This window comes from Bidens hawaiensis, unplaced genomic scaffold (genome assembly GCF_021521415.1).
Source record: "Bidens hawaiensis isolate Kalapana, Puna unplaced genomic scaffold, B.hawaiensis_p1.1 tig00050178_1, whole genome shotgun sequence".
NCBI classification, from domain to species: domain Eukaryota; kingdom Viridiplantae; phylum Streptophyta; class Magnoliopsida; order Asterales; family Asteraceae; genus Bidens; species Bidens hawaiensis.
The window spans coordinates 35,654-63,449 of NW_027506145.1; the positions used below are offsets into that span (position 1 = coordinate 35,654).

The 27,796-nt window shown below is 35.0% G+C and overlaps 2 protein-coding genes across 2 annotated transcripts; both read left to right on the top strand.

Moving 5' to 3' along the window:
• The first annotated feature begins 979 nt into the window (after window positions 1-979).
• LOC143616871 (uncharacterized) lies at window positions 980-20,624 on the top strand. The gene is made up of 24 exons (XM_077089574.1): window positions 980-1,453; window positions 7,052-7,132; window positions 7,226-7,325; window positions 7,423-7,507; window positions 7,605-7,654; window positions 8,471-8,550; window positions 8,713-8,772; window positions 10,129-10,228; window positions 10,311-10,388; window positions 10,789-10,853; window positions 10,930-10,998; window positions 11,090-11,167; window positions 11,248-11,343; window positions 11,886-11,956; window positions 12,045-12,122; window positions 12,216-12,309; window positions 12,394-12,489; window positions 14,660-14,835; window positions 14,918-15,032; window positions 15,197-15,328; window positions 15,412-15,519; window positions 19,035-19,144; window positions 19,314-19,433; window positions 20,204-20,624. Exons 1-24 carry the CDS (start codon window positions 980-982, stop codon window positions 20,592-20,594), a joined length of 2,907 nt encoding a protein of 968 aa, XP_076945689.1. The 3' UTR covers window positions 20,595-20,624.
• Window positions 20,625-24,333: 3,709 nt separating this feature from the next.
• On the top strand, window positions 24,334-26,993 carry LOC143616872 (outer envelope pore protein 16-2, chloroplastic-like). Its single transcript, XM_077089575.1, has 7 exons — window positions 24,334-24,471; window positions 24,549-24,600; window positions 25,916-25,981; window positions 26,045-26,076; window positions 26,520-26,553; window positions 26,635-26,702; window positions 26,814-26,993. Exons 1-7 carry the CDS (start codon window positions 24,334-24,336, stop codon window positions 26,955-26,957), a joined length of 534 nt encoding a protein of 177 aa, XP_076945690.1. The 3' UTR covers window positions 26,958-26,993.
• Window positions 26,994-27,796: the final 803 nt, after the last annotated feature.

Sequence of the window (27,796 nt, forward strand, 5' to 3'; positions counted from 1 at the left end):
GACGATGAATAGTGTTCTCAGGTTTTCAGTATGGACTGACCAGATTTTCCTGATCAACCAGAGGGATCTTCGAATTAAAGATATTTTGAGGGGTTCTCGGTCAAGCCGTGACCGAGAATTCGTTGGTTCTATCAAAGATACATCGTATTTGACGCTTCTGAGTCAATCAAGCCTAACATTTGTTGCTGCTGCTTTCATTAACAAAAGTCATGTCTATCTACTTCTGTTGAGAAGTAGCATGACCTGTGCTGGATTACTGGCCAGGGTCACCTTTACCGGAATAAAGGCACTAAACAAGACACTCAACTTCCAAGTGTCTTTTTAGAAGCCACAGTATATATGTCGGAAGGCAGAATTGAAGATATACAAGCATGTTAAACGTTTCCGGTTGGCATTTTTTAGAAAGGCTGAAGTCAACCAATAAACCAAGGGGGAGAATGTTGGGTCGTATTTTGTGGTTTATGCTTGTAGTTTTGGACTTAGTCTTGGCTAGTTTGGGCCTTTTGTTTGTACACCGAGGTCTGTTGATCTTGATGGGCTTTTAGTTGGTTTGGGCATAGTTGGTAGGATATATATATAGAACATATGTTAACGGTTTAGGGTTGTTCATTCATGATCATTTTTTACCGTGTAAGTTGTTAAGGGTTTAAGCACCCGACGTATAATATGCGTGTGTTTTGAAGCTTCTTCGTTGTTTATCTTGTGTTTTTGGTTGCTTTATTGAATCGGCTTGGTGATTAGTTTCCGCCTAATCATCAAACATATTGATATCACATTGAAAGATCCGTCACAGGACTTACAAAGGTGGTGAAGGATAAAAACCTTGGTGGTCTTGGAATCATCTCTCTAAAGGATCTAAAATCTCGGCCTACTTGCTAAATGGTGGTGGAGGTTCAAGACGGAGCCAAACAAACTTTGGAGAAGAGGGGTACAAAGTATACACTTCAACGAGTGAGGTACCAAACCAATCCCTTCCAAGATGAAGTACCCAGGTGTTTGGAATAATATATCAAAGGTGGAGGAGGAACTAAGGGGAGACAACAAAACGGTCACAGGTTTGATCAAGGGAGCGGTGGGGAATGGCAAACAGATTCTTTTTTGGCTAGACAAGTGGGTTGCGGAAAAACCGTTATGTGATCAATTTCCAACTTTATTCAAACTAGAACGTCATAAAAGAGGCACGATTAGAGATAAAACGGTGGATGGTTCGTCCATGGAGGGGTGGAATTGGACGTGGAGGGAGGAACCGTGTACACCTTTAGAAGTCCAAGAATTTTGGGATTGTCTTATGAATTTACCAGGAATTGTTTTAAATGAGTGGGATGATAAATGGGCGTGGGAACTAGGGAAGGACGGTGTGTACTTTACCAAATCAATTCGAAAAGCTTCAACAAACACAACACTGGATGCCTCAAACTTCATTTTGGATTGGAATAAATGGGTACCGTTAAAGGTAAATCTCTTTAATTGGAGGGCGGAGATGAGGAGAATCGCGACCTCTGACGCTCTTTTTAAACGAAGCGTGGTTGAGGAAATAAATACCATTATGTAAATCATTTATTAATTTCATGTTATTTCGCCTCGGCGATTTGGCAATTTGCTAGTAGTTGGTGTGGAATCAATCCGCTGTACGCGTTCGAGATCTGGGACCTCCTCAAGAACCATCATACTAGCAGCTAAGAGAAGACAAAAAAGAAAGCAATTCAAGCGGTGATCCTCATGACGTGTTGGTGTTTATGGAAAGCAAAGAACGAAGCTCTTTTTGAAAGCAAACGGGCCTCGGTGAGTAGAATAAATGAGGACATTAAAAGACAAAGCTATCTTTGGGTGAAGAATAGGGGTAAACAAGTCGAGTTGAATTGGAAAAATTGGTGTTCCTTTTCGTTTTGAGAATTTTTGTAATCAGCAATGCCGTGTACTCTGGTGTTATATTGTTTTCTAGTCTAGTTTCTTGCTAGGCTAGATTTCTTTTTTCCATCAATAAACTTGGCCGTTCAAAAAAAAGTTATTACATTTATTTATGAAATATATATGTTTTGTAGGTTTTTTCATATTTTTATAATTTTACATTATATTTATTTGTGTATTTAAGTTACGTATATAATTAAATATATACTACAAATTATCTTGTTATTTAAAATTATATATGTTTTTCGGACATTTCTATTAACTCCACCCCTTTCATACACATATACTCATAGTAATAATTATTAAGGAGAAAACAAAAACCAAAAACACCATCCTTTGCTGCTTGGAGAGAGAGAGAGAGAAAGCAAAGAGGAGAGAGAGTGAGTGGTACATCGATGGCGGTTAGGGCTTCATCATCATCTGCTGTGTCTGTTTGATTGATTGATTGATTCAAACTTCATTTTTCAATTCTTTTCTATCTTCTTCAACTGAAACCCTAATTCCGCGATGGGGGCGCCGGAGAAGACGACCACGACTACTTCTAACAACAACAATAACAATTCCAATTCCATGCAGGTACTTATTTTATTTTATTCATATTGTTCTACCTAAGTTGTTTTCGATATATGAATTGTTGAATTCATTCATTTTTTATAATCATTTGTTTCAAGCAGCCTACGCTTGGTTATTTTCAGACCTTCATGCTTTTACTTGTGGCCTTGCCCAGCCAAAGTTTGTGCTTGGGTTTATCTCTTTATATCCAATAGTTGTTTACAAACGAATTAATTAATTAATGATATTGCTAGGTTTTATTGTTCGACCTACTTTTCTCAACTGTTGTTCTACTTCTCACCCGTTCTGTTTAAGCCATGTGTTGTAATTGTTATGGCCTGCGTGTGACGATGTGACCTCAGAATTATTGCAGTTACAGTTTTCTCTTATGCTAATTGCTGTTTGGCGGTTTTCCTGCGATGCTATTCACTAAAGTAATTACAAGTGGTTTTGGGTCTATCTACAGTATATTATTTACTTTGGTGCTGATATCTGGATAAAACTTCATAAAATAGCCTTGGTTTCAGTGTTGACCATCCTATCTATATGAAACAGAATGAATGGAGGTGTATTTGGAAGGATGTTGTTAAATCTTATAATTTGTATATGCAATATTTGCTTGAACTCTAGATGACTAGGCCATTAATTTTGGGTAGTTGACACATGTGATGCCTGGTGTAGACCTGGAAGTTAGAAGCGGCTGGAAGAGATGATTAGTATGATCAACATCTCTAATTTTGAAAAAGCACTGCTATAACTTGTAATATGCTCACATGCATCTGTGCTTTTAATCTTCATTAATGTTGTCTGTATTTTGTTCAACATCTAACTGGAAACAAATACAACACCTGATTTTTGCTTGCTTTATATTTCTTCATTCCAATGTTAACATATCCAGGGTTAGATGATAAGGATAGGGTTTTTTACCGCGAAGGTTGATGATTACACACATACAAGTGCTAACATGAATCAGATTTTAGGTAGATCGACTATGGGATATGCGTTATCGCCAATGTATGATGTAGAGTATTTTGTATCGCTTGTTTTCTGGGATGAGTAGACCATATGGTCTTGGCTATAACAGTGTAGGTGATTCTTAAGTTAATTTAGGGGATTCTTTTTGTTATCAGCTGGTCTTTATCACATATAGATGGAGAGGATGCCTATAGATGCGTAATCACGATAAATCTCTATTTTTTTACCAATGGTGTGGTTCCTCTTTTGTGTGGGCTTGGAGGTGAGTAGGTACTACCTTTACAAATTAGTTTGATGAGGTAGATTCTCAAGTAAAAATGGTTGGTAAATGGTCTATTTCTGTGGCAGGGACATCACTTGTTCAATCCTCTTGATAATTAATTTGCTTATATTGTTTACATGCATTTCTCATAGACATGTTTGGTAAGCTTCACAATTACCACACTCCATTTGATTTCTTATAGCAACATGAACGAACATAATTTTGAGAAATATTTGAAGCTTAATAACGATAGACATCCTTATTGTGTTGGTAACGACACACATTTGTTATTTGCATGCAAGATGCTCAAACATGTATGTTCGTTCATTTTCTTAGACGTCAAAACCTGGCTAAAAATCTGGAAATAGCTTTCCTTGCAATTCTAGACAGTTCTATATCTTATACATAGTGCTTCATACGTTCATGGTGGTAAATGGTCTATTTCTGTGGCAGGGACATCACTTGTTCAATCCTCTTGATAATTAATTTGCTTATATTGTTTACATGCATTTCTCATAGACATGTTTGGTAAGCTTCACAATTACCACACTCCATTTGATTTCTTATAGCAACATGAACGAACTTAATTTTGAGAAATATTTGAAGCTTAGATAACGATAGACATCCTTATTGTGTTGGTAACGACACACATTTGTTATTTGCATGCAAGATGCTCAAACATGTATGTTCGTTCATTTTCTTAGACGTCAAAACCTGGCTAAAAATCTGGAAATAGCTTTCCTTGCAATTCTAGACAGTTCTATATCTTATACATAGTGCTTCATACGTTCATGGTGGTAAATGGTCTATTTCTGTGGCAGGGACATCACTTGTTCAATCCTCTTGATAATTAATTTGCTTATATTGTTTACATGCATTTCTCATAGACATGTTTGGTATGCTTCACAATTACCACACTCCATTTGATTTCTTATAGCAACATGAACGAACTTAATTTTGAGAAATATTTGAAGCTTAGATAACGATAGACATCCTTATTGTGTTGGTAACGACACACATTTGTTATTTGCATGCAAGATGCTCAAACATGTATGTTCGTTCATTTTCTTAGACGTCAAAACCTGGCTAAAAATCTGGAAATAGCTTTCCTTGCAATTCTAGACAGTTCTATATCTTATACATAGTGCTTCATACGTTCATGGTGGTAAATGGTCTATTTCTGTGGCAGGGACATCACTTGTTCAATCCTCTTGATAATTAATTTGCTTATATTGTTTACATGCATTTCTCATAGACATGTTTGGTAAGCTTCACAATTACCACACTCCATTTGATTTCTTATAGCAACATGAACGAACTTAATTTTGAGAAATATTTGAAGCTTAGATAACGATAGACATCCTTATTGTGTTGGTAACGACACACATTTGTTATTTGCATGCAAGATGCTCAAACATGTATGTTCGTTCATTTTCTTAGACGTCAAAACCTGGCTAAAAATCTGGAAATAGCTTTCCTTGCAATTCTAGACAGTTCTATATCTTATACATAGTGCTTCATACGTTCATGGTGGTAAATGGTCTATTTCTGTGGCAGGGACATCACTTGTTCAATCCTCTTGATAATTAATTTGCTTATATTGTTTACATGCATTTCTCATAGACATGTTTGGTATGCTTCACAATTACCACACTCCATTTGATTTCTTATAGCAACATGAACGAACTTAATTTTGAGAAATATTTGAAGCTTAGATAACGATAGACATCCTTATTGTGTTGGTAACGACACACATTTGTTATTTGCATGCAAGATGCTCAAACATGTATGTTCGTTCATTTTCTTAGACGTCAAAACCTGGCTAAAAATCTGGAAATAGCTTTCCTTGCCATTCTAGACAGTTCTATATCTTATACATAGTGCTTCATACGTTCATGGTGGTAAATGGTCTATTTCTGTGGCTGGGACATCACTTGTTCAATCCTCTTGATAATTAATTTGCTTATATTGTTTACATGCATTTCTCATAGACATGTTTGGTAAGCTTCACAATTACCACACTCCATTTGATTTCTTATAGCAACATGAACGAACTTAATTTTGAGAAATATTTGAAGCTTAGATAACGATAGACATCCTTATTGTGTTGGTAACGACACACATTTGTTATTTGCATGCAAGATGCTCAAACATGTATGTTCGTTCATTTTCTTAGACGTCAAAACCTGGCTAAAAATCTGGAAATAGCTTTCCTTGCAATTCTAGACAGTTCTATATCTTATACATAGTGCTTCATACGTTCATGGTTACTCGTGGACACATTATAAAGTTATCTGGATAAATTATCAGCGTAATATATGATACGCATTTTAATCTCTTATTTATATTGCTCCTTGATTAATTTAATCTTTTTGGAGTCTGCTACACGAGCTTGTACTATGAGCTAAGTGTGTTGTTTAGTGAATCAATGCATAGACTACTTGTACCTAGGCAGTACTTAAGAGTTAGGCTTCCTTAAGTTGTACATAAAGCTTTTTTGGTTGGACTTAAGTGTGTTTTTGTGTGTATTTATTTGAATATTTTATTTTTTAGTGCGTAAAATTATATGTAAATAATTTATTGGTACTTTCTTTTAATAGCAAAGACCTTGCTTACATGTCTTTAGAATTAATAAAGTAGAAAATGCTGTCTAAAATTAATATATAGGATCTTTTTAATGGTAAAGGTTCACGTATGTGAGGTTCTTGTCTCACACCTTGGTTCAATATCGAAGCGCTTTAGAGTGCCTCTCGCTTTTTAAAATCAAGGTTGCAAAAGTTATCAAGATATATGTTGAGTATTTTTATACTTAGTTGCTTACTTTGCTCTTTCTTTCGTATCGTCTATGAGCTAAATTCATAGGGTTTTACAAAGTCATTGATGAGCATGATCACACCCCTTTACAAAGGTGTTTTTTAGGGGAATAGTGTTGTCACCTATTTATTATTATGGAAATATCATCATTGCCTATTTAGTTATAGAATACTATTGCTGTCTATTCTACTAGTTAACACCAACAGAAACATAGTTATCATTGCCTATTTAGTTATAGAACACTATTGTCTATTCTACTAGTCAACACTAAGAGAAACATAGTTTTCATGGTGGAAGGTCAAAAGTCTTTTGCTCCAATCAATCACTGCTGATTTTGGAAGGGGTCAAAAGTCTTTTGCTCCAATCAATCACTGCTGATTTTGGAAGGTTTATTTTACTAGTAAACACCAAGAGAAACATGTTAATCTGTGAGGGTTTTTGGTGTTTTTTTTGCTTGACTTCATTTTGTGTTCTTTGTTCTTTAATTTTAATCTCTCAATGACCGAACAGTGTTTTTTCTGTAACCTTTTTCATTTATAGCGTGTCAAGGTGTACCGACTCAATGATGATGGAAAATGGGATGATCAAGGGACTGGTCATGTTACCATTGACTATATAGAGGTTCGCCATAATTCGGTACTGAAAAAAAAGTGAAATTAACTTTCTGTTGTAAGTTTTTAAATACTACACTCCTAAAACTAATATTTGCTCCAGAGATCTGAAGATTTGGGATTGTTTGTCATCGATGAAGAAGACAATGAAACATTACTTGTGCACCGCATTTGCTCAGAAGACATATACAGAAAGCAAGAAGGTACTTGTGAGCACACTCTTGTCCTAATGATGCACATGTGCTTATTTGGTTAAAGTTGTGATTGTTTTTTTTATTGTGTCTTGTTTTACTATTCCAGATACAATAATCTCGTGGAGGGATTCAGAGTATTCAAGTGAACTTGCACTTAGCTTTCAAGAGACTACAGGGTGCTCATACATATGGTAAACAGTAAATAAAAATCTTCTTATCACTGGTTCTTTATCAATGAAATGTTATTTGACTCTGTTATTTGTGTTGATTTATATGATACTTTTCCAGGGATAATATATGCAATGTGCAGCGAAATTTGCATTTTAATACTCTCAGCAGTAAGTACTTGTGACTTATACACTTTGTATCTTATTGGCAAATCAGGCGGGACGTGCTTTCTGGATTTCTGTTATGACACCCTGATGTCCAATTTCAGAATGTTGAAACATACTTTCTTCATTTAGTAATGATCTGTTACCTTGTGTCTAATAGAGGTTGTGAACAGGGATATATGTATATATACTATTAATGTGTAAAGCAATAAAGAAGTTGGATATAAAGGAAATACGTCAAATAAGTTGAAATTGGCCTACAGTATCTGTTATTCTCAAATCTACTGAATATTTAAAAATACTTGAACATTGTTTTTGCAATATAGTTAATGTACCGAGGAACCCTAGCTGTGGTTTAAATTTTAATTTCAAAAATTTGGCCCTTGTATTGGGTTATATATGTTTTGTGAGAGGGCTTCAACTACTTCCTATATAATCTGATAAATTCCTAGTGAAAGATGGGTGAATATATGGTGGCCTGTTTTCTAGCATATCTACTATAGTGTCTCTTTGGTAGTCTAACTTATTCTTGACTGGATTGATCATTAGACCTGATGCCACTCAAAATATATTTCCGTATGTCAGCATATGCATTAAGATTTGTGTGCCATCAGCTATCAACCCATAAACTTTCTAATGCTTTTTATGTATAAATTGTTGAAAAATTTAGATACGTCTCAAAACAGTTTTTATGTAGGATAGAATGGCATTGACAGAATCAGCCTCTCAGAACTTTGTAAATTGATTTGTATTGAGTAGGATAACATTTTTTACCTTTTGTGATGACATGTAAGTTGATATTTCATTATATTACTTGTTCAGATGAAACATACCATGGTGCCAACAGTGAGTTGAGGGAGCTGCCTGAGGTAGAGCTGTCAACGCTTCCTTCAATACTTAAGGTTTGGTTCATAAATCTAGTTTTTATTTCTTGTTTTTGATATTTACATATATTGTTTTGAATTTTGATACCCTTTTTGGAACACCTGATTATTGTGATATACTTACCTTTTTAATTTGTATTCACTGTGTTAACTCTTGTGTATGATCAATTTATCATGTAGGTGGTGGTTGACAGTAGCATTACGGATCAGTTATGCGTGACAGAACTCATACTACATGATGTATGCTATTCCCAATCTCTATTTTTTTTTACTCTGTAGATTTAGAGAGGTGCATGTCTGTTAATTAACTTTAAAGGTACAAAATTGGGCGGTTGGGTAATGGAGGTTTGGGTAGAAACCGGTGATTATGGGTTGGACACACTCGGTTTTTTTGTTTAACTAACTAGTTCGTCATTTAAAAAGTTGCATCGTATAATATTAATCTATTTTCTTATAAACAAAACTAATTAGGAGGTATCTATTAAAAATTCAGTTTTTATTTTTATTTATTTTTTAATTCGAGGAAAGAAGAGAGAAGTGTAATCATAGTTGTCAATAGCGGCTATAGCGCGCTACGTAGTGAAGCGGCACTTTCCTGCTATATTATGTATGGCGAACAAATAGCATGAAATAGCGACTGGTCTGTTTTTCTATTAAAAATTCAGTTTTTATTTTTATTTATTTTTTAATTCGAGGAAAGAAGAGAGAAGTGTAATCATAGTTGTAATAGCGGCTATAGTGCGCTACGTAGTGAAGCGGCACTTTCCTGCTATATTATGTATAGCGAACAAATAGCATGAATATAGCGACTGTTCTGTTTTTCTTTTTTTCTTTTTTTTTTCAATTTTGAGTTCTGGGTCTGACCTGGGGATTGGAAGTGTAGAAACTACTGTGCTATCAAGAATAATCATGTTCAGTTCTTTAAATCTTCTAAAATCCAATTAGCTATTCAGCAGCAGCTGCATCTATCTCATAATCTCAGGCTTGATTTGCATCTGATTAGGCCGTAACTTAATTTTTAATTGGATTTCAACTGTCATCCCTATTAAAGGGGGTATTCTCTTTACAATTTAATCTCAACTGCACAATTAGTGGGCCTAAATAATTGGAAATTTCAATTCCAAATATTTGTAAGTTCATTTTTGAGTTTTTAATATTCTGTGCTTTTTATTAATTATTTTTTAAATCTCATAATATTTAATTTTGGTACTCAGGTATATTTTAAATGGTATTATGTTTGAACTTTAGCTACTATGTTATTAGCATAATGTCATAATGTTGAATACTTGAATATAAACATAATGCTAATGCTGATAAGAACATGCATATATTTAGGCATGCTTTCGTGTTTGCTTTCTCGCTAAACATGAAATAGGGGGTGCTATTTACCGCTATTCGCTACGTAGCATATAGGTAGCTTGTCGCTATTTATCGCTATTCGCTATTGACAACTATTGAGTGTAATACAATGTTGCCTCTCAGTCTCCTACATGCTAATTGCTCAGTCTTAGTTTCTTTAAATTTAGTGTTCATACTTTGTAAATTTGTAACATATGTGCATGGAAGAGTAATTTCTCAAATCTGTAACTTATGCAGCAAAAGTTTTTCCGGAAGTTGATGGATTTGTTCAGTGTGTGTGAAGATTTGGAGAACTATGATGGCCTTCACATAATCTACAAAATTGTCAGAGGGATCAGTTAAAGTCGAAACTCATGCTCTATCATCAATATATATATATATTTTTGTAGAAGTGCTAACTTTATACAATTTTCTTCCAGTTCTACTCAATAGTCTGCCAATCTTTGAGAAAATTTTTTCTGATGAATTAATCATGGATATCATTGGATGTCTTGAATGTAAGTTGTAATTTGCTGTTCTGTTTTCGTGGCTTTATGGCTCTTGTTAGGATACCTCACTTTCCTTGTTGTGAGTGCTTTTTAATCATTAATGCTTGCCGGGAGTAATTGTGACTGCTTATTTTACTCTCAAGTAGTGAAATATTATGAGCATCATGTCTAAAATGCTTGTTTATGTCTGTGCTATGTACATAGAGAATCATTTAAGCCTTATAGTTTCTTAACCGCCTATTAGCAATACCTTATTCTTTACTTAAAATATTTTGGCGAGAAAATGTCAGTAAAGGAACACTCCCCTTGTCTCCATGTTTGCAATTGCGTTATATCTTTGGTTACTTGATTACAGTGGATTATTGCTCTAGATAAATGGTTCATGGTGGTTGTCTATGTTCTTGTGCAGATGACCCTGATGCACCTCACATACATCATCGCAACTACCTTAAAGAACATGTTGTATTTAAGGAGGTAGTTATTTCTACTAATGAGAAACGGAACATGTTTCATTGTGTGTTAATATTTATGTTCTATATCATTCATGTAGGCTATACCAATCAAAGACCCCTTAGCTTTGTCGAAGATACATCAAACATACAGAATCAGTTACCTCAAGGTAAAACCTTGAATGCTATAACATACAGTAACAGCATATATTATTTCATTTAATCTTGAGTTCAATTTTTAACTTATGCTACTTTTCTTAGGATGTTGTTTTGCCCCGCGTGTTGGATGAGGCCACAGTTGCAAGCTTGAATTCAATAATTCACTCTAACAATGGAATGGTGAGGTTAATTTATTTCAGTTGTGTATTCAAGACTCTTTATTGTTTTCCTTATTCTGTTTATCTGTTATCTTTTTGCAGGTTGTCACTATGTTGAAAGATGATAACACCTTTATCAAGGAGTTGTTTACAAGGTTAAAATCACCTTCCGTGGGGCCTGAATCAAAAATGAATTTGGTAAACATGGGTTCTTGGTACTTTATATGTTTGAATTTGTTAAAAAAAGTTGCAAGTGTATTTTTTATGGCTATTGTAGGTGACAGTTTTGATTCATTTTACTTATGAATCAGTTGATTTGGGTTAAGTTTTGTTTGTAATTGGTCAATTAGGTAACATATAGCTAAAAAGAAACAAGTTAAATTTTTCTTGAGGTGTACTTTTAAAACAAAAAAGCCTCCTAATTTGTATTCAAAAGGTTAAACTGTGATCGTTATAATATAGAATTGCAATAAATTAATCATTTATGACGCACTTAACTATTTGTAGAAATTAGTACAAAGAGTGTTTCAGGTCGGGTTGACAAACCAGTCATTTTGACATTTAGAAACTAGAAAAAGTTATTCGTTTTGACCGGTAAATATTTGGTAAAATATGTACTTGCCTCATTTTTTCCTTCAAATCAGTTTGACAATTTGTATATATGACTAGAAGGTGTAGTACATACTTGATTTTTGAAAAGCAGATCAGTGAATTACCATCTAAGTATATTTATATAATAGGTATGCTTCTTGCAAGAATTTTGTAATCTAAGCAAGAGCTTGCAAATGGTCCAGCAACTCCGACTTTTTAGGTATATTTCTTGAAATTGTTTGAACTTTAACCTCACGTACACGTTCCAACTCAGTAACAAAGATCTGCCCGCTGACATTTCATTTTAGGGATCTCGTGACTGAAGGCATATTTGATGTCATTGCTGATATAATAAGGAGTGAAGATAAGAAACTTATTCTGACTGGGTAAACAATTTGTATCTATCTCTTTGCCTAGCGTGTTTAATTTTAATTGGCTTGTAAATGAGTAATAATTGTAGGAAAGTCTTATGGATGCAGGACAGACATTCTCATGCTTTTTGTGAGCCAGGATCCAACCTTGTTACGTTCGTATGTTAGCAGACGGGAAGGTGCCTCACTGATTGGACTTTTGGTATGTGAATAATTTGTTGTTTTAATAGTTTTGATCATTGTCGTAGAATAAATGATATGAGCCTACAAATTGTTGTCGTTACAGGTGAAAGGTATGCTTAAAGATTTTGGGAATGACATGCATTGTCAATTTCTTGAGATAATTCGAAGTCTTTTGGATTCTTATTCTCCTGCAGGACAGGTTAGGTTACCTGTCAAGTTTATTTTAAGTAATAGTTTTGTTATCAGTAAACTAAGTATCTGCTGATATGACAAACTTGGATGTTAGTATTTTTTATGTTACACAAGCAAAATCTTTGTTGCCATTTGGAGGGTTCGATATTACAGTGCGTGCTGACTATAGCTGAAAATACTATTAGAAGTCAAATTTGTCGAAAGTTATCTGTTTTTCTTGATGTTGTTTTTCACTTCTGATTATTTAGGGTCATTACTGCTTCTTTATCTGATGCTGATATTTATGTCACAATACTCATTTTAAAAACTCTGGTTTTCCACAACACAGTGAATCGGAGCAGAATATTTATTTATTAGCTTGATTTAAGGAAAACCAAATTCTCCTCTGCCTAAGTGTCTATATAGGCTACTAGCAAAACATAGAATCGATAACCCTAATCTAATAATTAGGAAGCAAACTAGTCTTTGACCAATTCTACTCCTGGTATCTATACAGAACAAGTAAATATCATAGATAAACGTAGAACATCAGTATGTGTCGGGAACTTGACAACTGTAATATGCGCCACTTCTAGTTTGAATTCTATGCGTACCCGCATGATAGGTACCAAGTAAGTCAGATCCAACTTGCTAATAATCTTATAGATAAAATAAGAAGAATATTGTATATTGATCATGCTCATAATGGGGTTACATAGGTCACTGTTTATAGAGTTAGATGCTACAAAGATACCCTAAGATGTTACACATAAATACCCTAGACTATTATAATGGTATATAACACATAACTAGTCTAATACTTATCAAACTTGGTTTCTGGGGAGTTTTGGTGAGAACATAGGCAACCTGGAAATGGAACATAGGCCGGGACGCCGGTTCTTGGCGAATTCGATAGCCACATTTTTATCGTTTGTTCACTACTCATCATCTTTAACTCATTAATTATTCTATTTAATCGTATTTTCACAAATTATGTGATACAAATGTGCAGTACCTTAATCTCTTTCGGTACTCCGTGATATTTTTTGTAATACTGAAAGCTTTTACTTTGACCTTGCCACTTCTATTTTAGATATGCCTCAGCTGACTGTGGTCCTTGGTCCTAAACTAAGTCCCAAAAGATGTTAATATGTTTATTTTTATCAATAAACAAGTGAGGTATTACTAAATATACTAAATACTTTGAGAGGGGCACTGGAGCAAATTTGAATGAGAAAAAGTTGACTTTAGTGACTAAAAGGATTTGAAATCTAAGACTTAACTTGCTTAGGATGCTAACCTATTCATGAGATATGATGCAGTCATTACCGATTCACTCATAAGTGTTTGGGCACCCAATAAGATAGAAGGGATCGGGCTTCCTAAATGAGGTGTTTTTTTTATTTGTTTCTTTCTTTCAGCTATCCAGTTTTGTTATTGAGTATCAACACACAAGGTATATGAGCAAGCTTTGCCAGTTAAGGAATTTTTGTGCTCAAACTGAGTATTCTTTGGCATTATTTATTGTAGCAAACAAATTTTGGGCATTAATTGATCTCGAACCATTTGATGCGTTCATTGGATGAGATGTCACAGCATTTGTTTTTTCTTGCATTAGAAACAACAAAAAAACTTTAGTATGGTGGTCGATGAATGTGACAAACCACCTTTACCTGGGATGTTCCAACTCTAGTATGTACCCTCATGCATTGCGATGTATTAAATGGATGTTACACTTCTGCATAGAAGCAGTGCATAGAGGTGACAGATATCTTTGGGTATTTGACAACTCTCTCAATAAAAAAGAGTTTGGTTTTTAGTTAAATAATGGAGGGAACAATTGTGTGAAGTACATTAAATTAGGATGACCTTTCAGAAAGTTCCAGCTGACAGTTAGGGCAGATATTAAATTATTGTGTTTGATTAAATTTAAGGACAATCATATTCTTCACGGATGCATATTTCTTGAAGTGTTTTAAGGCGAAAGTCTGAAAACCAAGTCTGTATGTCAAGGGGATTTTTCGACTGTTAGAAAAAAAGGATGAATAAATTTTGAAGCGCATATACTTTTTCTGTTTTACTGTTTTAAGTTTGTTACATTCATTTCCAGTTTTAAATTTGAAATTTAGTTATTTATAGAACTTTGCATAATGCTTTGCGTTCAAGCGTCTTTCTGATTTATCACAATTTTGTTACAGAGAGACGCTATTGTTGATATGTTCTACGAGAGGCACTTGGATGAACTGCTTGATGTCATAACATCATCGTGTTCCAACAAGAATGTTGGAAATAAAAAAAGTGCAAAGGCAGAAATACTTCTGAACGTATATGACCTTTTATGCTTTTGTGTTCTCCAACATCCTTACAAAATAAAGTAACCACCTAACCTTCCTGCTTTATTCACATTCAGCTCAAAATAATAAGATTGGTTAATTCATTTCTTTTCTTTTTTGCAGGACATTATTTTTGCTTAATGGTGTGATAGACAAAATTTTAAGTCTGACTTGTAGAAGGGAGAAATACCTTGTGGTTGCAGCTATTCGTTTCATTCGAACTCTAGTTTCACTTAAAGTAATTGAATTCATTATACATTATCATTCATTGTCATCATTTTAGTTAGAAACTTCACTTATATTTTCAATCGATTGTGTACTTTAAATTAATGATGATAGTGATATTTGTTGACTTTTAGCATGATATGTTTGTTTAACACAGTATTTGATTCTTTTTTGCAGGATGAGCAGCTGATGAATCATATTGCAAAGAATAATCTATTTAAACCGATTGTAGATGTTTTTGTTGGTAATGGAAGTCGGTATAATTTATTGAACTCTGCAGTTTTGGAACTTTTTGAGTATATTCGTAAGGTATGTGCTTATTTTGTGATGGCTTATATTATAAGCATGTTTCTTGTATTATTTGTTTTGATGAAGTGGCGGGCTCTATACAGGAGAATCTGAAGATACTAGTCAAGTATTTAGTTGAAACATTTTGGGAGCAGCTGGTCAAATTTGACAGTTTACCCTCCCTTCAGTCGCTTAAAGTTAAATATGAGCAGGTACACTTTATCTTAAATGTGAATCGTACAGATACGCTGTAATTTTGGAAATATTTTATGATTTCATCTATTATTGTTTCGTTGTTGTGAATTTTTCTATGAATGATAAAAATAAGTGACCCAAGTAGAACAAATATAAAACTTGGTTATTGTTTAGTAAAATATTTTTCCAAGCTTAACTGTAGTTAATTGTGATGAAACGAAGTCACTAAATAATAACCAAGTTTCATAATAGTTCCATTTAGGTCATTCAGTTTAAACAATTTTACCAATTTCACAACAGCGGGACAATGTTAAGCAATGCTAAGTAGTAGGGAATGTTGGGTTCGTAGGCCTTGTTGGCCCGGTTTATTATATGAAGTCAAAAGAGGAGACGGGTGTGGGCGGTCGGGCCCAAGCCCGGCCCGGTTTAGATTCCTTGCATAATAATTTACTAACCCTAGTTCAGTCTCTATATAAACATTATGTACTTGTAATATTTGTCACTCAATAAAGATATACCTAGTTGCCACCCGTGGACGTAGGTCAGTTTAGACCGAACCACGTTAAATCCTCGTGTTCGTTTATTGCTTTCGTGTCGTGTTCAGTTTCGTGTGTGCGTTTAATCCTAACAAGTGGTATCTAGAGCTTAGGTTCAGATCACGCGAAGAACACGTTGAACCAGCCGAGTCGCCGCCAAACCATCCAGCCGCCGCCACCCTACTGCGCTAGGGTTCCGCCGCCGCCTACGGTTTTCCGATCGCCGTTAGGATTTCCGCCGTCGTTTCGCCGCTACTAAACCCAGCCCGCGCGATCTGCGTTTTTCTGTTGGTTCCGTTTGAAAGCTGTAAGCATCGTATTGTTCGATTCCAGGTTGTCTCTTTTGTTTCCGCTAGTGGCGTTTGAACAGAGAAGAAAAGAAGGGTTTGTATTATTATTTTTCTCTTGAGATTCATGCCAGACTAGGAAAAGACAAGGAAAAACAATATTATTTTGTTGACAAGGGAGTTCAATGGCCACCAACTTTATCCAGATTGTTTAATTTTTTGAGAGGGTCTAGCTTGTTTATTTTGTTGGGCCCGAGATCCATTTAAGCAAGGGTCGAGATTCTATTTTGCAAAGTACGAGTCAAGAATAGTTGAATCAAGATCCTATTTTTCGTTGAAGAACAGTTTTAAGTCAGAAGAAGCGTTAAAGAAACGGAGAACCAGTGCCAACCGCGTTTGTCAGGTTTTATCGTTTCAGTTTAAAGTTTCAGTTTCTGATTTTCAGTTCGATATTCCGCTGCGTATAAATAGGTTGATTTTTTAACAGAGTTCAGTAGAACAATCGTTAAGTTCAGGCTCGTGTTGCTGTGTCTGTCTCTGTTTTATCCAGTTTTTTGTTTTAGTCATTGCCATGGCAGAAGACGGAAAGGTTTCGATACAGAAGTTTGACGGACAGAAGTTCGGTTGGTGGAAGATGCAGATTGAGGCACTACTTTGTCAGAAAGACTTGGATGTAGTGTTCGAGGATGAAAAACCAGAAAAGTTGTCAGAAGCAGATTGGAAGAAGTTAGACAAGAAAGCTAGGGCTTGTATTACATTGTCGTTGTCGGAAGATGTGGCGTTTAACGTCATGAAAGAAACCACAGCCCGTGGTATGATGGACGCACTATCCAACATGTATGAGAAGCCTTCGGCAGCGAATAAGGTCTATCTTATCAGAGAGCTAGTGACAACTCGAATGAAAGAGGGTGGGTCAGTTACAACTCATATCAATAATCTTAATTCGATCTTGTCCCGCTTAGTGTCAGTTGACATTAAGTTTGATGATGAAGTTCAAGGCCTCTTGTTATTATCCTCTTTGCCCGACAGTTGGTCGCAAACAGTGACTGCAGTTTGTAGTTCGTCTACAAATATTACTTTCGATGGGATTCGAGATCTGATTCTGGGAGAAGATTCAAGACGCAGAAGTTCAGGTGAATCATCAGGCAATATGCTAGTCACAGAAGGTAGAGGTAGGGGAAAACAGCGAGGCAGTGGGAGCAGGAAGAGGAGTCAGTCTAAGACTCGTAAGGATATTGAATGTTGGAGTTGTAAAGAGAAAGGACACTTCAGGAATCAGTGTCCGAATGGTAAGAAAGAGGTGAACGTTACAGAAGACGACACAGATGACGGGGTCAGTAGTGATGAGGCTTTGGTTTGTAGTGTTGAGAGTAGCGTTGATGCTTGGGTGATGGATTCTGGTGCATCGTTTCATGCCACTCACTGTAGTGAAACGATGAAGAATCTTAAATTTGGGGATTTTGGAAAGGTTCGACTAGCGAATGATGATATTTTAGAGGTTACGGGTATGGGAGACGTTGATTTGATAACTTCAGCCGGTACTTCTTGGACTTTGAAAGACGTGAGGGTTATTCCAAGTTTGAAGAAACGTTTGATTTCAGTTGGGCAGTTGGATGACCAGGGGCACGATGTTAAGTTCGGGAATGGGCAGTGGAAAGTAGTCAAAGGGAATCTCGTTGATGCTCATGGCAAGAAAATGGGTTCGTTGTATATGGTCGATATGTCATCGAAAGGAGTGGATCCAGTTTTGGTGAAAGACAAAATCCGGTTCACAGAATCTCGTGGGCAGAAGAAGGTTCGTTTTGCAAGTAACAAACCCAGAGCCAAAGTGAAGATTCAGGATGAACGAGCTAGGAAGGTTAAATCAGTTGGGGGACATCGTGACAGTGGGAGCACAGGTCGTGTTTCAGTTACAGTTCCAGGTCGACAGTGGATTAAGAAAACCAGTATTCCAGCTGTAAAAATCTCTCCAATGAATCACTTGCTGAATATGGAGAGTGTTTGTTCTCAGGTTATCTCAGGATCCGGTAGTTCGTTACATTGGGAGCCGGTAGGGACAGAGAATGGGTCAGGGGCAGTTTCAGCCGTGACTGACGTGTTGGAGCTCCGGGGAGCTTCAACGGGCCTTCAGGTTAATTGATGAGAAGGCGGTGGCAACTAGAAGAAGTTTAATGTTCAGATTACAGAAGTACAATCAGGAGTGCAGACGAGAGTACTCAAAGCCTCCGAGTGGGAGATTGTTGGGTTCGTAGGCCTTGTTGGCCCGGTTTATTATATGAAGTCAAAAGAGGAGACGGGTGTGGGCGGTCGGGCCCAAGCCCGGCCCGGTTTAGATTTCTTGCATAATAATTTACTAACCCTAGTTCAGTCTCTATATAAACAACATTATGTATTTGTAATATTTGTCACTCAATAAAGATATACCTAGTTGCCACCCGTGGACGTAGGTCAGTTTAGACCGAACCACGTTAAATCCTCGTGTTCGTTTATTGCTTTCGTGTCGTGTTCAGTTTCGTGTGTGCGTTTAATCCTAACAGGGAATTGGTGAAAGAAGTCACTAAACAATAACCAAGTTTCATAACTGTTCCATTCAGGTCAATTAATTTAAAGAATTTCGAAACCTGAGTGATTTCTGTAGTTAGATAGTTAATTACTATTATATGATTTTATCTTTCTAAATCTGGGTGTATAACAATTGAGTCTTAACAGGCAATGGATCAGGCAACCAGCCAAGCTGGCCCGTATGCTTTGAATGCTAGGAGACGTGTCGATGAGCGGGCTCTCGACAAGGAAGAAGAGGATTACTTCAATGAGGACAGGTATTATTGTGTTTACTCCTGAAAGAAATGCAAAATTGGGGCCTAATTCCATTGAAGTTTCGGCCATGTGTCACGCACTTGAAGCATCCCCCAATAATCATTCCGAAAAATGAACTGTTCCACTTATATGTATTTAGTTTCTGACTACAAAATATGTCTATCCTAACAGTGATGAAGAAGATTCTGCATCTGCGTCTGCGTCTGCGTCTGCGTCAATGCCTCGTACAACAAGGGTACGCACACAATCCAGTTTATCCAATGGATCAGCTGCAAATACTTCATCATTAAGGTAACTTTTACAATCTCGATTTTAATGTTCTTATTACTTTGCCTCCATTTGAAATAAGGTTGACGGAACACGGTATATGTTTTTTCTGTGATAAAACTTTTAGAGACCTTTATTGGTTTTTACAGTTTCTTTAATGTTGCATTGCATATAGAAGATGACACAAAAGGGAAGTGGAATAAATTTGATGGACATCATGAAAACCATCTGTTTTTAAAAGATTTAATGATAAAAGTTCTTATTTACCAGTCGTCATGATATGTGCTGGTTTTCAATCCTCCAGATGTCTTTTGTAATTGTATGTTTTCATTAACTGGGAAAGGTTGACTAGTAGTCAAGCGTCGGACTGACGGGTTATTACCTGCTTCTCATAGTTTTTCTGTAGGTAAATATGGGATGGTGGGTCGGGTAATGGGTGAAGCCCTAAACCGAGTCTGGGTTAATTGATTTTAGGCATGAATTGGTTGACCCAAAACACTTTTCGCCGAGCTCTTTTTATGTCTTGTATATAATTAGCGCGCCAAATATTATTATTAAAAAAATATTCTTTTAGTAATAATCTATTCTTTGAATAGACATGCTTTAGACAATTAAGCGTATTTGTTTTTTAACTTTTTTAAGCTAACTTTTCTTGTTTTACTTATTTGACCCTTTGGAAATAAAACATAACCCATATCAAACTCAAAATGGGTTTTTTCTTATAGCATACTAAAAATGTTTAAGGAAGTTTTGGAAGATTCTGACTTAACGCTCTGTGGGTCAATGTTTGCCAGTCCTCGGCCAGGTGGACTTATTGACTATGAAGATGATGAGGACAATGAAGACTACAAACCGCCACCCAGGAACAAGTCTGAAGACGATGATGAAGCGGGTCTAGAATTAAGATTGAAACGTAAACTATCGTCCTCCAAACAAGAACCTGATTTGGTTAAAAAACAAAGACAGTCGGGCAAAACCGCCAAATCAAAAGAAAGCGTGTTTGCAACCTTTTGCTCCACTTTAAGTCAAGCCGTCAAGAAAACCGCAATCGCCACCAACACTAAAGACACCAAAGTGGGACCCACCAACGACAAAACTTACCAAGATACTCCTCCAAATGAGGACAAAAAAGCAGATAAAGGCGGTCCAACGGTCGCTACTGAAACAGCTTTAAACGGTTCGTGAACTCAAACCCGCGGGTCACTCGGGTATTTTTGTCGGTCTCTGTGTAAAGAGACCCGGGTGGCAATTAAAATGAAAGATCTGTTAGCAATATTCCCAGTAGTGGTGGGAGAGTATACTGTACAGTACCATTGCAAAGGCAGTGGTGGTTGGCTGTGGCGGTGCTACCAAACTTTTCGGTCAGGAAATAAGTATTGATGGTTTTGGTTTTAATTTATTGTACAAGCAACAGCATACTTAAGTTTTGCTTAGCTTTTTGTCTACTTATGATCATTGAAGTGGCTTAGTTTTAGCAACGTGAACTGTTTGTTATATATGTTATCGGTTGGACTCGGGTCATATACCAGACCAATAACAATTTGCAAATTTTCCTGTGAAACATTTGGCGGTGAGGATAATGTTAATGTGGGTTTTGTTTGTGTTGTCTTCTATGTCCTTTTGGTATTCACTAATTTGATGGTAGATATAGTACTAGTATTTGTATCAGCAAATTCAATATGTTCACATGTCAAAATCGGTCACAAGTACTTGATTGAACTCTGAAATGTGATGATGGAAGTGAAATTTTGACACTATTTGGAATACTAAATCGGAATTCTTGTTATCACATTTAACTAAATAGTTGATCAATAAATATGTTCTTTTTTTTCTGAACGGCTAGTGAATCTTCTAAGTGGGCTGCTGGCCGTTCAGTTTAAGGATCCAACTAGTGAAAACCACCTACTCATCTGGAACACATGAAATGCCAAGTCTCTTCCTTACCACTTCACCACTAGCTCATTGGCATCAATGAATATACTTAATAATACATAAGTTAAAACATATTTAACCTATTTTCTGAGTAACAAGTATAGAACTTACTACATGTCAATGGGCCAACTTGTTTAATTTGATTAGATGAATAGATGGAATCGGCCGTGTTAGTTTAAGTGTGTACGATATAGGGTTAATGTTTTTACATGAACAAATGTGTGGGATGTGGCTGGTTGAACAATTAATTCTTTAGTCGCCCAACCTGAAGCATGTGTATCCACCAACTCCATATGATTGATACACAAATTTCTTAAGTTGAAAACTTACACTTGTAAAATGAGATCGTAGTACTTGTTGAACGTACGTACGGTTGTGGCACAAGAAAACCCTTCTAATTTGAAAAGCCATAATGATTCATTCTCTAGATACAAACAAATAAGCTAAGCGTATCACAAAGGAAGGTATATTATACAAAGACAACAATTAAATATGTGCATATTTTAAGAGATGATGCTAAAGCCATAATCTATTTTTATCAAATTAATATATATAAAGAAAAGGATAGAAAAAATCAAAGAATTACACTTTCTCACACACACACACATATATATATATGGTAAGAATCCTAAGGGAACCCTTGACAAATTGAGAACTTTGAGAACCATTTTGGAGTACTAAAAAAATCTCTAAAAAACATTTTAAAAATTATATAAAAAAAACGAAAATTTTAAAAAAGTAAAAAAAACAAAATTCTTATATTTCATTATGGTTTTATTAAAAAAAAAGAATTTTTTTTATTAATATTATACCTATACACATATGTATACTTTCATTTAATCTCTAGTTTACGTAATGTACACATATGTATATTATCATTTACCTTAAATTATACGTATGTGTATAAAAAACATATATGCACATATTATACATATATGTATAATTTAGCTAAACCGAGAAAAAAAATTTTGTTTTTTTTTTCCTTTTTAAATACCGTGATGATAAATAAGAATTTTGGTCTTTTTACTTTTTTTTGTGTTTTTTTTTATTTTATGATTTTTTTTATTTTTGAATTTTTTTGGTTCAAAATGATTCTCATAGTTCTCAATTTTCAAAAAGTTCTCAACCTTCCTTGTCATATCTACCTATATAATAAAAGAGTGGATTTTTAAAAAACCTTCCTTTTTCATAATTAACAAGGAGTCTTCAAAATGACACATGTCAATTCCTATTATTTTTTAATTATTTTAAATTCAAAACTCAATATCTTTCCTTTTATTTTAAATTAACAAGGAGTTTTCAAAGTGGTATATGACAAGTGTGTTTTCCACCAAATTCTCCTTCTATTTTACATCAAATTTCTTCAAAGTGTCACATGGCATTTCTTAATTATTTTTAATTACTTTAATTCAATTTCAAAATCAAACTTGCGATGCCTATCATATTCAGAATTTTTTCCATCTCAATTCACATATTCTAACCCTTGCAATCACTATCTATCTATTACATTGAAATTCATCAGTATTCAAGGTAGCTATCAAACATTTGTAATCAGATTCACGTATTCAATTGTTTCACCTTCGCAGATTCAATCGGGTTAACATCCTAAATCGGAGTCAATCGATTCACCTACACATATTCAATCGGATTCAATCGATTCACAGGTTCAATCAATCAATCTTCTTAATGTGATTCATTTAATCCGAATCATGTAATCTGATTCACGTAGTTGATTTTTATGTAATCCGTTGTCTTTTAATTGAAATCCTAATTCTATGATCATTATAACATCGATTTTTTACTTAGAGATATATTACAAACAAAATAAAGTATGTTATCAGTTATCGATAAGTATTATTTAAATAAAGACATATTATCTTTAAAAACACACATTAAACTATCCAAAAAGCAAGTTTATATAGTACAAGATTTAATGTTTAATAGATTAACAAGTAAATGTCTTCGAATATGCAATGTTTGAATTACTTTTATTCTAGTTGATTGTTTTCAAAGAACTATGGGCTTTTTATTATTTTTAAGGAGATGATGTGTTCTACATTTAGCAATACTATCTTGTGAATATCTCTATCTAATATTACTGATGGTATATATCTCTAAACTCTTATTCTTATTATTGATTACATAATAGTTATTTATTTATTCATTCAGTAAAATTATCATCTTTAATTTTTTAATTTTTTTACAGGTATCATCAATGAGAATTAAATCTCTACACAACAAATAATACAACAAAGATTGACCACAAATTGTATGTTTCATTTTTTTAACTAGCCATGTTACTATCACTATTATATTATATTATATATATTTTTTTAAAGTTTAGCTATCTTAAAGGAAGACTGAAGTATAAGAAAAATGGTTTGTGATAACAAAAAGAAGAACCCCTCTCAAATATCTTGCCAGTCTACACATCATAATCTAACTTTATATCACCCTTATCATACAATTAATTGTAAGCAATTTTAAATAATTAACCGGCTTGGGTTCATGTTTAGCTCAAAATAATTGTAAGTAGTTTTATTGAAATTTAATTGATATATATTAAAATTTTCCGATACATATATTGCGATGACTGTAAACCAAAGTTAAGGAAATATTTAAAGAATTGTAATTTATATGTTTACTTAAAGTAGTATAATTGCTTATATAATATGAACCTATTATCTATCTTATTATGTATATATATGTTTATTTTATTTTGTTTTATTATATTTTTGATTAAATCGTGTGTCAGAAGGGTTTTAACTTAGTATATATATATATGAGTTATTTTATTTTAATAAAAGCTTGCTACAGGTATCAATAAATATATTAAATGCGTTGGCACTAGCTGGTGCTCTTCACTTCTGGGCGACAGCCACGTGTGACAGACAAATCCTACACGTGTCCCTTTTAACCGTTATACTCTGTTTGTTCAACACAACACAACACTTAACACAAAACACACATACACACACATAGTGCTGAAAAAATGGGACACAATTTGGAAACAAGATCATTTGGTGATGAGGTGAGGAGCTACAATCATAATCATGTTGGAGGAGGCTACTTTGATTTAGGCCATCCTCTTCTTAACCGTATCGCCGGAAGCTTTGTTACGGCTGCCAGCGTAAGCTAGTGATTGTAGTATATATTTATGTTGAAAAACACGAATCCGTTATTCGGTTCATGTAATATATGGTGCAGATTGGAGCGGTTCAGGTGGTTTCACGAGAGGCCTGTTTGACAGCTTTTGAAAGTGAGTTCCAAAACCCAACCATTAATGGATAGAAAGTAACCGCAACTGCAACAATTCGGTTATGGTTGTGGTTAGGGTTCTCCCTGAGAATTGCTAAAAGATTTTCGGACCCGAAGATTAAAAAATAAAAGTTGGGCCTTTAACTAAAAGGGGGTTTATTTATTTTTATTGGGTTATGATTTGGTTTATAAAAAAAAAGTTTTTTTTTTAATAAAAATTGGCCTAAATGAATTGGGTGATTGGGTGAAAACATTAAAAACACATTTTTTTTGAAAAAAAAAAACATATATATAAAAATTTTGTTAAAAAGAATCCCGGCCTACCAGGGTCATGGGCTCCCTTATGATGAATGTTAACCGAACTTTGTATTTGTGTGTGTTTTTTTTCAAATTTATACATCTCTATTCATCTGCTTATTTTGATAACAAATTGGATGGATAAACAATAATATGAACACAATTGATATTGGAAACGATTTTTTAAACTGAATGTGATTGTGATGAATTTACAATTGACCGCGGAGAGGTATTTATACCCTCCGGTGACGGTTATTCCGACGGTTACTCCGGCAAGGGATGCAACGTTTCAATAACAGATGCGTCGCATCGGTTCTAATTTCACATTTACATTCTTTACACAAACTATCACCTAATTACAATTTTGGCACTAAACTATACTAACGGTATTTTCTAACAGAGTTACCAAACTCTAATAAACTTAACGGGTAACATATTTGACAAATGAGCACTACTCAACTGTTATGATTTTTATGAGGATTGGATGCAATATCATCATCATCATCGTACTCAGTAAATCCCATCGATAGCAAAGCTATGGTAGGGTCTGAGGAGGGTAAGATGTAGACAGCCTTACCTCTACACCGAAGGAATAGAGAGGCTGCTTCTGGTGAGACCCCCGGCTCGATAGTAGTTTTGCATCAAGCCTTGGACATAAGGCACTCAACCACCGGGACATCGGCCGATTGGTGCGTGTACCTTTGTCTTTCGGCTATCAGCGCCACCACATGATGCCTGATTAACCTTCCACCACTTTTAACGTTATTTTCACGAGATTAGTAAAATAACGTCAAAATTAGTGCAATTTCACTTTTGTCCACCCGAGGATTCACACATATATACATTATATGGGCGCACCGCAAGCAGGGCGTGATTGGATGCAATATGCAAGATGTAAAATATCAATCATGCTTTAAACAGAGTACTAGTTTCTTGAATTATTTAGTGTGTGTCAAGAAGTGATCAATTAAATAACATATATAATGCACATTGACATCAATGATGAATGTGATTATTAGATGCAAGTGGAGACAGGACCAGTTTGGGTAGTCCAAAGAAGCACAATCCTTTCCGCCATCTTCGGGGTATGTACATACGCGTGCTTTCATGTCTTCCAGACTTGAATCCTAATAGTTGTTGATTTGCAGGGGAAATTGGCAGTAACTCTATTGAAGGCTTGGTATGTTTCATTACTTACAGTAGATAAAATCATACATATATATTGTTTAAAACCTTCATTCTGGTGTTATGTGACTACTGCTTCGGTTTTCTTGTATGTTGTCTTGAGGATTACTGTCGAGTGTCGAACCTGTATGTTGTTCTCGAGAAGTAGGTTCTGGGCAATTTCTAAACAAATGGGCCCGGGTCATGTTAAAAAGAAGTTGACCAAGAATTATAATTATAAAATAAAAAAACTGTATTGTTAAGATGATAGCATGACATAAATTCGTGTTCAAATACGATTGCCCCAACATCATTTAAGTTTGTTGAAGAAATTACAAAATGACAGGTCACATGTGCTCTACTCAAAAGGCAGTAGTGTAGTAGCGTGCTGTTTCTAGAAATAGCTTCGTCATGTACATTATTATTATTTTGTTTACCAATTCTCTTGATGTTTTTCAGGTGAAGGTCACAGGGAAAGAATCCATACAGTGGGGTAACAAAATGCTCTTTATCTTCCATTAATGATATTTAAAACCGGACAACTTACTTTATATCTTATTTCTTGTGTTTTCAGGTTTGGCTGCTGGGACGTATTCTGGTCTTACATACGGTCTAAAAGAAGCTCGAGGAATTCATGACTGGGTTAGTTTTCGGTCTCCGCTTATTTTCTACTTACAATTACAATAATAGGTGGTGGAAGCCCATTAAATGGTTAGTTTTGGTACCGAAATCTTTGTCGTTGTGGGAATGCAGAAGGACAGTGCGGTGGCAGGAGCAATGATGGGTGCAGCTTTGGCATTGACATCCAATGATTCTTCTCGTGATCAGATTGTGCAGTTTGCCATCACTGGCGCAGCCGTGTCCGCGGCTGCAAACCTTCTCACCGGGATATTCTAGTAGGGTAGGGCAGGGTGTCTCTTTTGATTTGTTGTATGTTGATGCACTTTTATGTATGATTATGATGCTCTGCTTTGTGCTTGGATACTTTCTTTTAGTAGCTAGGGCGTTTAGATATGCATGTTGTGCAAAAAGTTTAGCATATTTACCTACAAATGGTGCTACTGCGTAATCCAATCTGGTAAACAGGTTTGATAGGCCTGCAATCGAATAGAATAGAGCTTGTTTATGTTTGTCCGTTAAGCTTTTATCGGACAAATTATGAAGACCTAAAAGAACAAAATTCATTGTTTGTATTCGTTTATTAAGAAGATGGACTTGTCTGGGAGCGGTTAGTGAAAATTCATTGTTCGTATTTGTATTTTTAAAAAATTGGACTTGTCTGGAGCGATTCGCTAACACAACAAATGATATCCACAACGATTTATTTTTGATTTAAAAAAATTCTTATAATTTAGTCAAAACAATTTTCGCATTAAACTCACAAATGCTTGTATTTTATTAAACCCATAAATGCTTGTATTTTTGAGTTACATCCAGATGAGTAGAACCTTCCAGATGAATAGAACTTTCTCGTGTAATTTGATCACTCGTTCTGGCATCCTCGTTTTTACCACTATTTTCGCTTTTACCACAAATGGAACTAGAAATGTAATTGTGACTAGAATTGTCACCATCACTTTTGAGTGTAATTATCGATACAGATTTGAGACTGAAGATAACGGTCGATACAACTATTCATGTGATTATTTCAAGTATACTGAGTATCATTCATGGAAGGATCATTGTTGAGATTCTTACTCTTAGATCCATCATTCAGATAACTAGAATTCCGATAA

What these genes read in the sequence shown, in the direction of transcription:
- LOC143616871 (XM_077089574.1), top strand. Translation starts at nt 980, where the DNA reads ATGAAGTACCCAGGTGTTTGGAATAATATATCAAAGGTGGAGGAGGAA. An exon ending in AACATGTTGTATTTAAGGAG is followed by an intron (nt 10,854 to 10,929) that starts GTAGTTATTTCT and finishes TCATTCATGTAG; the next exon opens with GCTATACCAATCAAAGACCC. An exon ending in GAACTCTAGTTTCACTTAAA is followed by an intron (nt 15,033 to 15,196) that starts GTAATTGAATTC and finishes TCTTTTTTGCAG; the next exon opens with GATGAGCAGCTGATGAATCA.
- LOC143616872 (XM_077089575.1), top strand. Translation starts at nt 24,334, where the DNA reads ATGGGACACAATTTGGAAACAAGATCATTTGGTGATGAGGTGAGGAGC. An exon ending in GCTTTGTTACGGCTGCCAGC is followed by an intron (nt 24,472 to 24,548) that starts GTAAGCTAGTGA and finishes TATATGGTGCAG; the next exon opens with ATTGGAGCGGTTCAGGTGGT. An exon ending in GAAAGAATCCATACAGTGGG is followed by an intron (nt 26,554 to 26,634) that starts GTAACAAAATGC and finishes TTGTGTTTTCAG; the next exon opens with GTTTGGCTGCTGGGACGTAT.